Genomic DNA, 18,568 nt, shown 5'->3' with positions numbered 1-18,568 from the left:
AAAAACTTCAGCTGGAAAGTTGGTGAAATGCCATTTGTACTCAGAGAGCGACACGTAAGGACGACATAGATCACCATTATGATAATCACAAGCAGCACCGTCTGGGGAATAGTAATGGGAAGGAGATGAGGTGGCAGCCATAAAGAGTATTTCTGCATTAGCGCTGGCCTGATTAGATTGACAGAAAGTTTCACTAATGGACAATTAAACAAATGGTCAAATGAGATATAAGGCTTCAATTACAAATTGGTGTCTTCGTGTGCCCCTTTCAATCGCCACGTCGTAAGTATTCTGCTTATAGAGAAGCCTCTCCATGAGGACAAAAATAAACTGAAGTGGAGCCATGTAAGCTGTGAACAGGATGTGAAAGGGGATATGTAATAGCCTTAACATGTGACATGTCCCTGCATGGAAAAGAAAATGTGACTTGAGAAATTTTATTTAACTCTGTGTAGAAATTAAATCCTCTTTGATCTATAATACTGCAGGGGGTTATTGGGATGCAATCACAGTGTGAAACAACACAAGTTCAAAATTAAGAGTTATGGATCACATTGAAGAGCAGATTAGTAGATAATTACAGTAAAATTCATCACCTGCACTAAACAGTGAGCCTGGGGACTTCCGCTCCTGAGTAATGGACCCATAAAAGCCCAGGGGAGAATAAAACCAGCCCACGCTAAGCTCTGTGACTATTTCAGTCGTGACTTGCCCAAGAAGCGACAAGGTCCAATTTGTTTATGGAGCTTATGCTGAGGTGGTTGCTGAGCTGAGATAGTGGGCCATCCTGTCAGGACCCTTTAAGTCTGCATCAGTTGATCAAACGCGGCCATGCACGACAACAACGGTGTGTTTCCCTTTTCAGCTACTCTTGCGGTGACGGGCATGCCAGCACTGTCTGCCAAGTTCAGGTTGTCCAATTATTTAAACCTACAAAAGCCAGGGAATCACAGAAAGAAAGAAAAAAGGGAACCGAGGTCTGAGCATCTTGATTGTGCACTGGGCGCACGTTTACTCCATGAACCAGCAGATGGCAGAGCAGAGAGCATGGAAGAGAGGTTTCACTCTTTGTAATTAAATTGTTGACAAGTTTATTTGGGGGTGAATTATCCGCCGAGGTTTGGATCAAAGGATAAACCTTGGCTTACTGTGACGACTTTTTCACTGCATTAGAGAACAAAGAAAGAGCTGAGATAGCAAGCCAATATGGAAGAAAGGCAATCTTGACTGTGCCATGATGCAACCTGCGTCTGACAAGCATTGAAAACTGCAATTCGGTTCAGACAAACGTGTGCGTAAGCAAACATTTTCCACTGCTCCTGCACAATGTGAAAGGTGAACACGCATTTCATGTACATGTGTTTCTTCATGTATGTGCCTCTTTATACTTAACAATATTTGTGTGTGCGCAGCACTCCCTTGATGTGGTTTGTGTTTACACGCCATGCCTCCCCTCCTGTGATTCACAGCGACATTGATTTATGCATGGCCTCTGTGCGCATGTGTGTGTGTATGTGTGTGTACGTGTGTGGGTATACTTGCACACGTATCAGCTATAATTGGTATTTTAATCTCCCCCCCCCAAAAGTACGTCCAACTGCTGTCGTTTTTCAACTGCCAGAGCCCAAGCTGAGGTCCAAACACCATGATGGGGAACAAGCTGAAACGGATGACTCTCATTGCACACATTCAAATAAACAAATGGAGGTGATTTAAGGCATACAGCAATAAGCCAGGTGGTAATGGAGGCATGAGAGAGAAATTGGGAAGAGGAGGAAGAATAGACGTGATGGAGGGATGTTTGGTGGCTATTAGTTGTGGGCATGCAGAAGAGGTGGAGTTAACAGCATTTATTACTGAATGTGGGCTGTAGGTTTGGCCCACAGCTGCTCAGGATCAGCCACCCTCACAAAGCCATCGTGCACAAACACCCAGCGCTGACTTTGTGTGTGAGCGACTTTTGCATGTGTGTGTCCCTCAGGCCTGCCCGTCAGACACACTGTGAAGTCTTTCTGCCTTTCTTCTTCCACTCCTCCTCTCTGGCTCGCTCACTTCTGCCTTTCTTTCTCTCTCCATCTTTCATCCCTCTGTCTCTCCTTCACTCTACAAAGCAGGGCCAAGTCTCCCAGTCTCACCACCTTCTCAGCAGCCACTCAATCTATCTGTCCAGTCATCCGTCTATCCACCCAATCAATCTGTCCATCTCTATCCTGCCATAACAACTACTGTGAACCTCTCTTCCCTCCCACTTTTTCTTCTCCTTTTCCTTTGCCAGCCTCCAACACATGCTGATTTGTTTTTAGAAATACAGTGTCTTACTTCCTGCACACTTATAGATTCAGTGTGTTCAGAAACAGACCATCTTTATGCTACCTCCTCTCCCTCCTGCCTCCATCCAGCCCCTGCCCCCTGTTTCTCCCAGCCCCTGTCAGTGGCTAGATTAATGACAGTGATCATTGAGCAGCCCCCAGCAGAGGTTGCCTGCAGCTCAGTCAAAACTCTGCACTGTAAGCAGCACACACACTCATGCACAAACACAGATCTAACATGTACAACACATGGGGTTTTTTTTATAAACAGGTGCTCACACACACGCACGCACGCACACACACGCACACACGCCTCCATGCTCATGCATATACATCCAACCCACAGTGTTCTTGGGGCAGAAATACAAAATGATACACACACTAACACAAGGGAAAAAAATCAATACACAAGCCATGGTGTGGTTGGTATCAGAGCAGCGGGGAGAATAAATATGGAGCGATGTAGCATTCCCTTTATACAAGATAAACCACTGAATCACCTCAGCAATACCAGAATGACAGTGATAATACCCAACCTAGCAGTTAACCCCTTCACAATCTGAGGTCAAGGTTAACAAAGCTCCACCGAGTACGACAACCACAGGACAGAAATCAGTGAAGCAACACCTGCTGTGTGTGCTTCAGCACTTGTTACCATTCTTGTTCAGTCAGCGTCACTGAAGCTTTGGATGGGAGCTAATAGTCTATATTTCGATCTGTATCTAAAGTAGATAATACAGAATACCACTGAGGCTGAAGTGGCTTTGAGTCATCACTGAGTCTAATCCAAATCCTTATTTTTGCAGTGCATGCACTACTTATAGTTATATGGAATATACAGTGTCCATGAGGGAGCAGTTCAGGACTATTCCAGAGATGTTCAAGCTGGAGAAACAGCAACTGCAGGTGCTTTTACAACAGATGGTTAGAGGATATCATGTCAGATATGGTGAGGCCTGATTGGTCTGTTCAGTCCCTCACACTACTGGAGTATAATGGCAGTAGCAAACACAAAGGTGAGTCGGTTTCAGAGTGTGTGACACACATCTGGTCCACTGCGGGCATTTGTTACGAGCTCTCCTGTGGCTGTCAGCATAATTCAACTGAGCAAGGCTGTGTGCACACATTCACGCACATGTCACAGCCTTTCCACACACAGTAGCTAAGATACATACAGTGAATCCAAAGAATGGAAACACAGGTGACGCACGAGGGTCATCGTACTCTCATGGAATGCAGACATGAGAGGAAAAGTGACAGCTTTTCACTTTTGTTTTCACCATGAGGAGCTCCGAGGGGCTTTACAACACACCAAAGTGGTCAAAACAATGACTCATACCCAAGTATGGATGAAGCCCAGACGTGCGCGAAAGCAATTGATCATTTCTAGCAGTGGGGTTGTAAAGTGGAAGAACTGCACGTGTTTGTCCCGCGGTGTGCTCCCCCACACACACACCTTTTCCTCGCTTCTCAAGTCAGAACCGACCCATTAATCTCCGAGCGCAGCTTCCTCGCAGCAGTTAAGCAAACTTGCACAGAAAAGCGCCAACACATCGAGACGGCTTCTCATTACAAATCACGCTCATTGACTCTCCGGCCGGGAGGCTTACCAGTGTGCACCAAGCAGGCGACGGTGATGAGGATGAGCGGGACGCAGTAGTTCCACATGGACGCCAAAGCCATCGCTGTAGCTGTTATTCCCCTGATCTCTGCCTCCGTATTCCTCTTCCTTGGAGAAATCAGAGTGACATGAACCCGCAGGTTCACTCTCCGACAGCGCCTTCAGTGTGCGTCTGTGTGTTTGAGGGGCGCGCGCGACTGTGCGTGAACGTATTTGTGTGTGTGTACGTGTGTGTGCGTTTTATAGAGCTCTCCGTGCGTAACAGCAGGTCTTTACATAGTAATGTTGCGTCCCACACACACCCAGTTTCTCGCTCGGAATGCCTGGATGTGACGGCTTGGCCGGTTTTTCTTGGTTACTTTACATTGTAAATATATTTAAAAGCTTGCCAGTAGGGCGGGACTGAGTGTGTGTCCGACCAATTAGAGAGAGTCGGAGCAGGTGGAGGGGTGTGCGGGTTAGAAAGAGGGGTTGGGCTTTAAAAAGAAATAGGCTATACAGTAGAAGAGCAGGGGAGGGAAGAAGGAGCGCATCTTCCAATTAATTGAAATCAATTCGCCCTAAATGTGATTGATAACCAACATTAATTTTCCGACGCCATGTATTTCTTATGCGCAGGCTGAAATGGACGTTTGGCACAGTGATTAAGATGACGAAAACGAAACAGATGTTCATGTTTGAAGATGTTGCAATCATTCATTGTGTTCTAAAGTCAGGTTGGTAGGAACATGAGGATCAATCCGCGCATGAGTGATGTATAATTTATCACATTTGTGCACCGACAGTCAAATATTCTCACCTCTGACGAGTGACGCGATGGCTGCTGGGATTATTGTCTGTCAGATGTGTATTAATAACTGTTTGCTGATCAAACGCGGATGAAATGGGAGTCACTCAATCTTAGTATGTGCGCAGCAGCCTTTGGGGTTTGTCTTTGAAGGGGGGTGTTCATCTACTTTGTCCCAAAAGTGTACATATAAAGGCAGACCTGAATGCATTCGATTATAATCACCGTTCACAATGACAGTGACGTAATGGGCCGGAACAAAAACTTGCGCTCCATAGTCAGTGTCCCCCCTCATCTGTAGTCAGGGCCAATTAGGTCCCGCTGAAGGGAAGGGGCTCTTTAACTTTAGCCCCATGCTGTGACCACAGTTTACCCATAATTGTGTTTTCCAGTCAGAGAGTGCTAGTCCATTATGAAAATTGTTTCTCTTTCTATGTCTCCTTTTTTTCCTCCAGTGTTCATGCTTCCACTCCTCGACGCTTTAAGGCGTCCACTTGAAACTGTGTCTTTGGCGCCTCCCTCAGGTAGCATTAGGAATAGCAAGCCATGGCTTTCAAATCTGCTCAACCCTCTAATCATCTGTCTTGATTCCTCTAGACACTTTGGTCAGTTTGTTTCAAACAGTCAGAAAATTTCACACCGCCAGTAAAGCATCAAAGCAGTCGGTTAGCATTCATCTTCATTTTTACCCTCCAATTCCTCCCAGCTTTCAACTCATGCCTCGCGTCTGACCTCTACTCTGTGGGTCCATGTGAAATCTTTCAGTCTTCGCTCTCTCTTGGTGATTTCCTTAACCGCCCAGGTTTTAACCTTGCTCATTTGGTGAGGATAACACCTGATCTACTCGTCGCCCCCTATTCCCAACCCATCCCATTTTCCCCCATCAGCCTCCCTGCAAGTGTTTGTTCCCCTGTTGGCAGGGAGTCTGTGGCAGCAGCGGCTCCCTCCTACCAGATGGGGCATTGTCAGAAAGTAATGAGGGGAAAACACCTGCTTTTCTAAAAAACTCCACTCCTTCATTTTCAGCTATTTTGACACAACATATGCAAGACGCACATACAAAACTAATTGACTGTAACAAAAACAGCTTGGGCAATTGCAAACAGTTGCACATGCCTTGCACTTCAATGTGTTGGTGAAGTGTCATGATGAGGTGTAATTCACCTTTGCCTATGGGAATTTTTGAGGATAAGGTCACAGATCTGCTTCCCTGTCCCGTTGTGACCCTACTGCTTGCATAATGAACCAAAAAAGTTAGACATTTTGTATTCTGGGCACAGCTGCAGTTTTGCCCACAGCTCTTGTCCAGTGGTTTATCCATGAGGCGCTATCCAGGTCAAAATGTCACTGTACACTACACTTCTCTCACTGACAACTGGAGTCTTGTACCTCAGGGACAGCTCTGAAATTCCCAAAATATAATCTTGTCTTTTCTGGCCAACCAGATGAAGCCCCAGAACCATAGCCCACTGGGGAGCATACAACTTTTCACTCATGACTGACTCAATGAACAAAACAAAATGGTGCTCGCTGGCATTTCACATTCAGGAAGGCACTTTAGATTTACAATGTACTTTTTGCAACAGAGCGTGAACATTTTTTAGTCTTTCTCTTTCAGTTTTCGTCTCCATGTGTTTCTCTATATTCCTGTACTTACCCTGTAAAGCAAATATAAGTTTGTAGAGTTGGAAAAGAAATATGAGTCTGTAAAATGTTCCATGAAGGATGACTGCAGCACAGGCGAAGCTGTACATGGTGCTTGAATAATCAGTTTAATAACATTATCCTGGCTGTGCTCTGTGGCGCATGCACCCGTTAATGAAGTGTCATTGTTAAACTGCTGCTTCGCCCATTATTAACGACGGCCTACGGTCAACCACACACTGATAATAAAACCACATAAAACCCAACATAACTTCAACAGACAAGTGCAATGAAATTCTCAGTATTATGGGCACGTTTATGGTAATAAGCGATGGTGCTGCGGCACGGCATTAAGGGTTACAAAGCAGCAGAGGAGAAAATTAAAAAGATGAAGTTGTAGTCTATGATGGGGTTTTTTTTTTTTTTGGAAACTGAAAAAGGCTAATTCTAGTCCAGATTACAATAGAACTACCAATGACTAACCCAGCCTGTGCCCCTTAATGGAGGGACAAAGTTTCAAGGTTATTTTTGATATTTTCACTGTTTCCCGTGTGTGAGTGCGATGCATGTGTGTACGGTCGCTGAACTGGCTCGGACAAACGGGGAAAAGCACAAGCATGCACAGCCACGGTTTTATGAGTAAAGGTCATTGCTTTAGAGGAAGGTCTTACAGACTGAAAGGTAAGGTTGGTAAACAAGCTGATGCAAGCCAGAGCTGGCATTAGATCGAGATGAGTAGCCACAAAAAATATAAATCTCAGACTTTCACCGTGTTGTAAACATCGCAAACATTTCTTTTCTCTATCTAAAATGGAACAAATTGTCAGACAGAATGGTGGTTTTATTTTGTCAAAGCCATTTAATATCAAATCAATCCAAAGAACAGTAAATTAAATAGTAAGAGTGCAATGTGCTTAAAAGCTGTCACAGTAAATAGATTATAATAACCTTCTCACAGATGCTTTGAGCTAGCTTGGAAAAAAGGATGAAAGGGAAATCAACAAAATAAAACATAGTCTTGTCATGAAAATGGTTCACTCATAATACAACAGCTGAGCAATTATATTTGCAGCCGAGAGGAGAAAATTGCTTGTAGTCTTTACAGGTCTTCAGTACACAAGACTCACATCACCAACTAAGAATGTAGCTCATCATTTTCCAGGCTGCAGAATAAATGAAAAGAAAATTGCCAACCATTTTGTCCAAGGTACATATCTGCAACCTACTCCTACAGGTAAGGCAGCCTCTAAAGCAATCATGGGCCCTCCAGGTTTTTATTCCTGAGTGTGTTACTTATTTCGGTTTTGTTCTCCCTATAGTCTCCCACTCGCTCCGCTTGCTGCTCCTCCCCCAGTGCGGCCATCTATAACCATCACCTCCCTTTTAAAGTATCCCTTCTTTACCATCCCTCATTTTCTGGCTGCCCACTCCATCTTTCTTGTCTCTCACTCCGCCACCCCCCCCCCCCTTCATCCTTGCACCTGCTAGTGCAGTCACACCAGAGGTTGTTTGTCTCCATGGGCGGAGGACTCTATGGACTCTGCACTGCCTTTGTATATGGGCTTCTTCTGAGAGCGGTCATCACTGGAGAAAGAAAAGAAGACAGAGGAGTATGATTATCTGGATATTGACCTCCCAGGAGCCACTAGAACACTAAATAAGGGGAAATTACTGACTGTCTACTGACTGTCTCTGAGTGAAAGAGCCACATCGGCTGTTGATTTGAATGCTCTCATACAACACAGAACATGCCCGTCCCCATTTATACGATTTTTTTTTCTTCAGTGCAACCTACAGATGCACTCGACCCTTTTAAAATTCAGTTTGAAAAAGCTTATTTGGCACTCAATGCGGTAAAGGAGTTAATGAATGTAGCTGCATGGGGTCATGCACATTAGCATTAGCAGGTTAAATGGAACTTCCGCTAATGGATCGCCGTTGGAGTCTTTTCTATTAATGCCCTAAATTCTACCCCAGTATTAAACCTGGTGCTATGAAGCCATGTTCTGTAAAAGTAAGCAGTGCAAACACTTGGAAGGGGACAGAGCATGTAAGAGAGCAAGTATGAGGGCAGTGGGTCAGATCTGTTGAGACACACTTGATAATTCAATGTGGATGCGCACAAAAGTAGACAGACACAGGTATATACATTTGTGAAAGGAATACTTGACATAGATTACACCATGTGAAATATATACAGAAGCGACTGGCGCAAGCACCAAAATGAGCACATTCTGCTGGAAAATGTCTTGCTGACGAGCTCGGTTTACAACCTTGCTATATGGTGATCAGCTGATCCGAGCTGGCCCACTTCTATCCTCTTCCATGCATTCAACTGGCTCAGCTGATTCCCTTTCACACACTTCATTGTCATTCAAGGAGCTTATTACCACCGCTAAGGAGGTAATGTGATCACCGATGTGTGTCTGTTTGTTTGTTGGGTCTTTAGCGGCACATCTCAAAAATGAATAGATGTGTTTTGATGAAATTTGGTGTAAAGATGGGTAATATTACAAGGAAGTGGATCAAATTGGATCTTGATGACTGACAAGGCCCTTGGCAGGATATAATGGCGTTTCTGGACCTGTCGCAGACACTTTCCGATCCTTGTGGCATGTGCTCTGAGTGCTTTCTGGTTGAAACTGCTTCAGTCTGCCTGCGCGTCTTGCTTCCTCTACATGCTGCTCTGGCAGCCCACCTCCACCCGACCCCTCCCCCACATGCTACATTTAACTAAATCAATGTCACATCTACTGACATTGTTGACAATTCTGTGCTTCCCCCTATGGGGTTTTTTGCTGCTGTATAGTACCAAATAAGGCTTAAAAAGTTTGTCTGTTTGTTTTTTTTACTAAAGTGATCCAGACTGAAATAAATATTCTAGCAGCAGCCGTATCTGTAAGCCAAACTGCAGAGGGGAAGGAGCCGAATTCCCAAAATTGAAGTTTCTGAAAAGGTTTTGGGATGAAGATCTTTAAATAAAGAGCAAAGGTTTATTTTGTGAAAGAAAAGCAAAGAAAAAACTAAATCTTTTGTTTCTTACATGGGTCCCTTGTTGGTCTTGGCCTGCTTGGCCCTGCGGCACAGGAATACACTCATTGAGACAATGAACACCAACAGAGATGCAGCCGCCGCTGAAGTCATCAACAGGAGACGGCCATTACTAGACTCGTACCAACGGGCATCCTCTGTGGGAAAGATCAGTCAGACATGAAGGGAAACATGCATCACACAGAATCTGAAATCAACTAAACTACGAGCTTCCCGCCTCCAGGCAAAGCTTCTTAAGGCAACCCCCTGTTTGTTTTTTGAAGAAAAGAAGAAAAGAGACTCTGTTCAGACAGTTTTAGCGCTGTACACAACCCTGAACTTCAAGAAGCCTCCCAGTTACAATTAGAAAAACTGTCTGATTATCCCCTTTATGTGTAACATTTCAAAACAGGGATTTCATGGACCTTATGTTCTAAAAGCTTCCTTCAAAGTAAGGGACAAAGTAGAATTTAAAAATTAAGGTTATGAGGATTTGCTGCAGCAAATGCATGCTTTGTCTGCTCATTTATACAGTCATTTCTGGTGTTAAGAGGATTTCTTGGCAGCTCGGTTTGCATGTGAAATGTTTTTGTTGCAGTGTAACTTCAAAGCAAAGAGCGGTGACGTGAAACATTTTCTCACAATCCCTACTACACTCTATCAGCATCTCAAAATTATTTCCTTTTTCTAATTTGTACACGTGCTTCAGACAAGATAGTGGAGACACTGTGGAGCACGCAGCAGTAATAAGATCTCTCACATAATAAATAAAATGCACCGGCTTAATTGCACTTGTAGGGGAAACATAATTTCAGGAACTGAAATCAAACAGCTTATGAATTCTAGTGGGTGAGAGGACAGTGTTTAAAAACTGCGGCGCATAAACACAGTGCAGTCCTCAGCACAGGTCACCGATAAAGATGATGAAGACAGATGAAGCGCCGTAATTGGATTAGCTATAATGTTGTAATGAAATTAGCCCTCCACTTGAATACAATCGTCACGTTCCACAAAAAAAAAAAAAGACAGTTTGTCAGTTATACGCCGTGAGACAAAGACAAACTGTCACCAGATAGAAATCAATCTACAAGAGCCATTAAACAACTGGGCTTCTAATGAAAGAGGGCCTGCCTACTTTCATATATAATTATCATGTGCTTTAAAGTACACAGATTGCCCGATGGGTGCCTCTAAATCTCAACTAATCTAATTTTGAAAAATGAAATTAGATTATAAATCGAATTAAATTGCAAAAAGCACAGTAACCAATCATTTCCTTGCAAATTTGACTTGCTAACGGTTTTGTGCATCCTGTCCTGAGAGTATACTGTGAATTTCTGTCTAAAGTGTCTATAAAAGCAGTTTTTAAAATGTCCGTTTTGTTACCTATCTTTTGACAATTAGTAAAATTATACGCAATTCGATAAAGTATTTGGATCCGACCTATAAATATTTGTATTCATTATCTATTGAATTAAAGGGGCAGCACGGTGGTGCAGTGGTCAGCACTGTCGCCTCACAGCAAGAGGGTTCCGGTTTCGAGCCCCGGCTCCAGCACAGAATCTTTCTGTGTGAGTCTCCATGTTCTCCCTGTTCCTGTGTGGGTTCTCTCTGGTACTCCAGCTTCCTCCCACAGTCCAAAGACATCAAGAGGGGACGAGGCTGATTGATACTCTTAATTGACCGTAGGTGTGACTGTGAGTGTGAATGGTTGTCTGTCTCTATGTGTTGGCCCTGTGATGGACTGGAGACCTGTCCAGGGTCACCCTAAGACTGCTGGGATAGGCTCCAGCCCCCCCGCGACCCTTAACAGGATAAGCGGTAGAAAATGGATGAATGGATGGATGAATTGAATTAAAGGACTTTATCTGCTTCTGCCAATAAACTCATTGTGTCAAAAGAACAAACAACAAAACTCTGTAAATTCTGAAGAAATAGAATTGTCCATTGCCATTTATTTAGACGACTTTAAACGCCTTATGTCCTCCATTATTTTCATCTTGATTGTTTTAACATTTTGACTATCATTTTAGTTGGAAATATCTTTCTTTGTTACGAGATTGCTGTTTGACATTTCTATCAAATGATAAAATAAAACTTTGTATGTGAAATTTGTTTTACTTCCTGAAAGTCACAGCATTAAATGCATCACACATAAAGTTACGAAAGAAAAAGCTCCCGGTGAGGTTATTCCCCTCCATTCCACTTCTGAGTCACATTTGAGCATCATGATTGGCCGATCGAGAGGAAATGCAACTTCACTTTTTGTCTTTTGTTTGGGGAATTCTGACGGTAGAATTTCCAAGCAATGATGATGAAAGCCCAAACCAGTTTTTGAAAAGAGGAAGTGAAAAATAATTAAGAGCAACGACACAAACAGAAGCTATTTTTAGAATGGATGCAGAATGCTAAAACAATTAAAGACGTATAACCCACACTTGATAATAATTTAGTGACATTCACTGAGTTAATTTTGTCGTCTTTTCCACTTTATTAACAGTTTTATCAGGGGGTTTTTAATGATAAAAGTAAAAAGTTGACTTACCAGGCAGCACAGTGATGGTGACGGTGCGTTTTCTGATGAGTGACTTCTCGGAGGGATGCTCTGCTATGCAAGAGTACTGCCCTCCATCCGCGGCGCTCACCTTCTTCAGCGTCAGTTGAGAGGATGGCAGGATCCAGTCATCGCCCTGACAGAGAAAGATGGAAACACAGGAGAGTGAAACAAAGTTTTTAAAAAAAAGAGACAGAGAAGTACCCAAAGTCCCAGGTGGAGTGCATTTCCCTCCACAGTAATCCCAATGAATGTACACCCATCACCACAAGTCAATAACCCAGATAACACCATCATCCGCAAAGAATGATGAGGTAACAACACACACTGTTAATACAACACATAATGAGATGGCAAGGGAGCAGGATGAATTGCTGACACAAAAATAGCAGCACTATTATGAGATAGAGCTCAACATGGGAGGAAACAAATAATAGACCAAACACAGGGATTGGAAGACAAACAAATGTGGAGGATGGGGTAAGAAGAAAAAAAAAAGACATTACACCATGCAAATAATTTGGCTCCTGGGAGCTACACCTCCTGCCAAGAAAGTCCATTTCAATTTGAATGGATGTGAATTAAGAGGATTTCCCATAAAGGCCAGGTCTGGCCAAAGCAGCATTTTGTATGCAAATCCACTGGCTGCCAGAGCAGTGTCCTGTTTCTGCCTCTGTCCTGCTGTCATTACCGAGGGCCAGAACACCCACGGCTGCTGTCTGTCAAAGTGGGCCATTCTGATGCCACGTTCTGCCCTATATCCACTCCTGTCATATGTATAGAGAATAAACACACACACACACACGCGCGCGCGCGCGAGCAAACACCTCAGTCATCTCATCGCATCGTGGTATTTCCGCGGATGTTTCACCGCTGTTCTCTAAAGGTCTGGAATCATGAATGTTGATGATCAAAATGATTTCGTCTCCTAGCAGTGGCTGACCTGTCAGACACGCTGACAACAATAACAATAATAAAAATTAAAATGTGACAAATATCCAACAAAGACACACAGCAACCTAAATCACTATGTATGATTATGTGGAGGCCTGAATTGGATTTGAACTTGTTAAGCCAATTAAAACCGGGATTAGCAGCGACCCTTTAACAAGCACATTAACCCTGACTTATCAAGAATAACAAAAGGGAAACTTGGGGAAACTTTCTAATTATGTCTGCCTGCGTCCAAGATATCCACGTAGTTGCACAGTTGCATGATACCAACTCCCTTACATGAACTGATAGTTGTGCTGTACTTATTTTGAACTAAAACATGTTCCTGCAGAGAATATTTAAATAAATTTATTAAAAAAAACAAAAAAAACACCTTACTCCTATGGAATTCCTTAACAAACAGCATATCAGTACATTGCAGGGGCTGCATTTGAAGACACTTTAAGGAGTTTTTGTTTTTTTTCCAAAAGAATTCAGCTGATTGATTTGATGAACTATCAATTTATTGTGAAGTCCACTAAACACCCCCCCCAAAAAAAGGTAAAATTTCCCAAAGTGACACCCACAATGGTTCATTTGTTCACCAAAATGCAAACAAGTAAGCGATTTCTGTCAAGAATCTTAAAAAAGTGCAGCAAAGCCCTGGGTTTAAGAGATAGATTCAGCTCAGCAAACAACGCTGAAATGTAACAAATTATGAAAATAGATGGCAATCAGTCTTATTTCAATCAACTCATTATTTGATGCAGTTCTGCTACACTGGCTGACTATTTTACTTATTACAAGTAACACTCATCTCAACACGTTCTTCAAAAAAAGCCCCTTTATCTTACTGAGATGGCACTTGTTTAGATTTCTGTTTTATATGAAGTGTAATGAGATTTTTTTGACACAGTGTGTAATGCTATTTTCTTACCATGGGGGTTCAGTGTATCTACCAATTCATCAACATCCTCCTGTTTGACATGCCTGTTGTTGCTATGGCATTTTACAACGAGACATCTTAATTTCCCTCGGGCGAGGGTTTCGTAGCTCACTGAAGAGCCCAGTTGAATAATTCAATGTTTGTTAACCAAAAATAAAAAAGATCATTAGAAATCTGCCCACATAATTGTTTTCAGGTTGACTGGCTCGTGTCTAGACCTCATTAAACTATTAATCCTCTATGAGAGGGCAAGTCGCAGTCCCCACTGAGGCAGTAAAGCCTAAGTCGACTGGTCACTTCAATACAGAGCACTTCCACTCCGGAGAGGATCGAAAGATGACAGCCCAAGGCAAAGACAAGTAGCTTGACGTGGATGGAGAAACAGATGCGCTCATGAAGGAGAGAAAATGAAGAGAACGCTTGAACAAAGTCGAGAGAAAGAGAAGAGACTGAGGAAAAATAAAGAGGTCACATCAAAAGGGGAGGGATGAGGCTGGGGACCGACCGGCTGACAAGTTTCCAAAAGCATAACGAGGCCACTGTTCGCATTCTCAAGGCTTTCTCACCTCTTTTTGCCAATAGTATTGCGGCTCCTCTGATGAACTGGCGGAGCACTGCACCACCACGTTCTCACCGAGTTGAACTTTCAGCTCCTGTGGGATACCAAGGTAGCTTCTGTAGCCTTCCCTGGACAGTGTCAGCTCCCCCATGTCTAAAACGCCGTGGGCAGAAGGAAGCAGGATCAGGAATTAATGAGGGGAGTGATTTCATGTACATACATTAAAGCCATACCTCCTCAAGAGTTTGGGACGTGACCAAACATATTTTTGTGCAGCTGGTAAACACTCCGACCATTTCAGCATATTTAAGTGCATGTGTTCAAGTATGAATGCCCCCCAGAGGTCGAGACTATACCAGGCAATCAATATTAATGATAATAGACTTCATCGTATTGAAGTCTTTAGAGAACAGTGTTGTGAATAATGGCTCATTTTCTCTTCCATCTCAATAAATGGGCCACATCCTTCCAGCTCCTGGCTTCTCTCTCTCCTCGGCTCCTTCACTCCTTTTGTCCGTTCTAATCTTTGCCTCTTATTGATTCCTCCCATGAGGCCGAGGAGCCTATCAAAGAGCATTACGGTCAATTTGATGGCCACTGAGAAGATAGAGGACATTGATAATCTGACTAGCTATGCTGTGGATGCTATTTAACGCAACCAGATAATCTCAAACCCCACCAGGGGAATGTATCTTTGTTGGCTTGAAGTACCCGAAATCCCTCTAAAAATTAAAGTCAATCCATCATGAAGAGCACAATGGTTTTGCTATCTACCTTCTGCAACTGCATTGCATTGATATGTCTTGTGTTATTAACTATTAATGTGTTTTTCTATCCCTCACTGTGAGGAAAGCTATGTCCGCAGTGTCTGGAAGATTGCTTTTACCTCCCGCTGGTTGTAAATATGAGGAAAATTGCGAGGTTTCTCTCTGTTCTTTCTTCTTACCTAGACTGTTTACTGATGAACAAGGAGATAGTTCTTGCTTTTTGCTGCCTCTTTTGTATTTTCAACTATGCCAAGCATTTCAAACTGTTCCATATTTACATGCCATGTTTATCTATAATGCTGTTGGTCTCCTCTTTGACGTCTGCCGGACACAGACTCCCTACAAGAAATAACATTTCTTTGTTTGGCAAAAGGGAGTCATTGTTCCATGCACTTTCATCAGACAACTCCGTCATGGCTCCTACCCACTCTGAACCCAGGCACTCACACTGCACATTTAAGGCCAGCACTTGGGAGGAGTTGTCTGGCGCAGTCACATTGTCAGCGTCTGACACACAGCGGTAGAACCCCTCCAGAGACCTTCCTGCATTTGGGATATTCAGGGCTATCCTGTCAGCCATCCGCTCCACATTCATCCAGTAAAAGCACCAACTTCGTTCCCAAACTTGACGCCATCTTGACATGTACTGGGTGAGGGGAGAGACAGAGAAGCGAAATGGAGGAGAGATGTTTATTTAACCTTTTACATTAAAAGATGTGAATTCACTGCTGCAGAACAAAAGTTCAGAACAAGCTTCCTGAAGTGAAGCTTAACCATTCAGTAAGTTGATCTAATTACAAGAAATGGTGTTGACAGTAAAATATAAGAAGAGACATAAAGTACAGGATTATGGAAATACATGCCCTAGCAGTTCTTCTCAATTTTTGAGCACTTAAGATGTAAGTACCAGAAGCAAACATGCAAAAAATCTCTGTCTGTCTTTGACTCAATTAAGATTGTTGACGCTCAGAGGGAGCGCGGTGCTGAGTCAGACAAAAATCAGAGATTAAAGTCAGAGCCCCTATATCAAAGTCTGACATCAAAATCTGAGATCAAAATTAGAGAGGTTGCGTGAGCTAACACAACCAATGGCCCCTAAAATGAACAGGCAATGACTTATTAGATTAATATGAGGAGCTTTCTGGTCAATTAATTCGGTGTGTTGCAGTTTTCTACTGTGGTAAACCTCGCCACAGTCATATGTTCTGTGTGATATTTTCATCGTGCAGTTAATGTCCCTTCTAGGGCAGCTTTAGTTTGCATGATCAGTATTAGAAGCCAGATGTTATTCAGTAAACTGGGTTTTTCAAATCATAAAATTAAAAGAAATAAAGAGATTAAATTAGTTTCACAGGGCTAAAATATCTTTTTATTTAAAAAAGCAAAACAAACACCTCAGCACTTTGACCTCTCTTGACTGTGGCAGTCTTGTGACTAGGAGGACGAAAATGTTGAAAGGAAATGCTGAACTTTCTACTCACACCCACACACTCGCTCCGACTTGTTCTTTTAGCTCACCTTGTAAGAGACCTCAAAGTGGACATCGCTGATGTTGGATTCAGAATCTGAGTACTGACACTCCAGGGTGACGCTCTCCCCCTCCAGTACAGCCTGGGTCGGCCCTTTTATGAGCAAAGTAGCTGCATGGGGACAGAGTTTACAGCTGCAAGTTACTAATCACAGCGTGAACAGGCATCAGCGCTTCAGACTTCTTGACCTGTGCGAGGTATCTCGCTGCTGCTCCCTCTTAAAAGCGTCCTCCCTTTTTCTGATGTTTGAGTTTACGCTTCTGCTGGAGAACTGCTATTACTGTCAGTCACTGCAGTCACATGACCCACAACAGGTTCTTTCACTTTTCTGACAACAGTGAGCGACGCAACCTGTTTTCAAAACAGGAAATCCTTACTGCACCACACACAGTTCAAATTATTTTTCACAGTATTTTAGTTGATGTCCACAGGTCAGAACGAGGTAAGCCTCGGTGCATAAAAGTATTAAATCCCCTGTTTTAGGTCGAGTCAAGTAATATCCCTGGAGAAAAAGAAAGGAAAAGTATACAAGAGATCATCTAGACTGAAAAAAACATGCACGCAAATGGAAAAAACCCAGGGACTTAAAAGAAAATACACAGCCACTCATGGAAAACAAACCAATTATTTAAATAAGAGAAAACAACATAAACATAGCTTAACTGTTGCGAATGATAGTAACAACAGCAACACGGATGTTCAGGGCTGTGAAAAACCCTCCAACGTTTAAATAAGTACGAGCTATGCTGAAGACCTCGGCCCATCTGATTCACCACAGCCTTGTTGGCATGCTGTTGCTAGATCAAAAGGCTCAAAGTTTTCTTCAGTTTTTTCTTTGTGATAATACACAACAAGTCTGAAAACCCCTGTCAAAATTTGAAGACAGTGAACATCTCTCACTTTAATTTTAGGGTTCTGTCTTTTATCTTTGACTTTGATCTCATTGTTGGAACTTTGATCTTGGGGTTCCATGCTATCGTAATTTACCCTCTTGTCTGACTGCAGCCTCTCAGATCTCAGTTTGATCAAAACCTCTTTGACCTTTGACACCCACGTGGCATCACAAAGTATCAAAGTTATCCAGAGGGAAAAAAAAACAAAAACAAATGGTCATCTCATTTGTAATCCTGTTGTCTGGACTGCAGCTTCGCCTTCCAGACACAGACTTCAAACTCGACACTCGCAAACAAAGATGTCTTGCAATCATAGTACTGTGCAGTGCCTCTAGTACCGCTGGCTGGCTGTTCTAAGTTGCTTAGAGCCCCCTTAGGAACTTTAAATCATGGCCTTTCAGCAGTGAAGCCAAAAAAAAAAGCACACAAATAGCATGAACCAAGGAAAAGCAACAATATAACTACGTATTTTCATAAAGGTACACAGCCAGACATGAAGAGCAAATAGTTAAAACAATAGAGAAAAATATATAAACATACCATAACTGCCATGAATCAGGGCGACAACAGCAACAACTGCAAGTACTTTCATGATTGTGAATAGTCTCTCCAACTTTTAAGAAGTGGGTCAAGTTTACCTGCACAGCATCTAAACTGAAGCGAAAGTTTGCTCTCTGGGATATTTATGTCTACAGATGAGTAGGTGGGGCTTTCATGTGTTTTCAGGAAGTTGGCTCGAAGTCGAGAGTGATGGGAAATACCATCAAATTTATAAAACCTGAAATTAATTGCTCAGAACACTTTGTCATGTTCCCGTGACACGTTTTTGCTGATGAGCCGGTAATATTGTTTGTGTGAGCAGTAAATGAAGGAAATGCCGAGTCCCTAATAACGCAGTTCATTTACACTGCATCATATGCCTCCAAGGTTATCCACTCAAATAATGTTTCTCGTCTTTGCGTGGGATCGAGGCCAGAAGTTTAACGGAAATTGAAA

General features: G+C 42.8%; 2 protein-coding genes across 2 annotated transcripts in view; both read right to left on the bottom strand.

The window, feature by feature from the left end:
• Positions 1-4,287, bottom strand: part of cadm4 (cell adhesion molecule 4) — a 168,191-nt gene extending 163,904 nt beyond the window's left edge. Inside the window, exon 1 of the mRNA XM_086218067.1 lies at positions 3,920-4,287. Within this exon, the coding sequence (XP_086074193.1) occupies positions 3,920-3,992 (73 nt within the window). The 5' untranslated portion in view covers positions 3,993-4,287. The remainder of the gene's footprint in view (positions 1-3,919) is intronic.
• Positions 4,288-7,192: 2,905 nt separating this feature from the next.
• On the bottom strand, positions 7,193-18,264 carry LOC147253065 (basal cell adhesion molecule). Its single transcript, XM_086218066.1, has 7 exons — positions 18,113-18,264; positions 16,669-16,790; positions 15,598-15,796; positions 14,391-14,536; positions 11,937-12,081; positions 9,405-9,549; positions 7,193-7,945 (listed from the first exon to the last, which is right to left on the bottom strand). Exons 1-7 carry the CDS (start codon positions 18,162-18,164, stop codon positions 7,855-7,857), a joined length of 900 nt encoding a protein of 299 aa, XP_086074192.1. The 5' UTR covers positions 18,165-18,264; the 3' UTR covers positions 7,193-7,854.
• Between the last annotated feature and the right edge of the window lie 304 nt (positions 18,265-18,568).

Source organism: Aulostomus chinensis, chromosome 11 (genome assembly GCF_037954235.1).
Source record: "Aulostomus chinensis isolate RoL2024-O1b breed Wild chromosome 11, RoL_Achi_v1.0, whole genome shotgun sequence".
NCBI classification, from domain to species: domain Eukaryota; kingdom Metazoa; phylum Chordata; class Actinopteri; order Syngnathiformes; family Aulostomidae; genus Aulostomus; species Aulostomus chinensis.
Note: the sequence above shows the minus strand (reverse complement) of the source record. Positions and strands in the feature narration are given on the sequence as shown.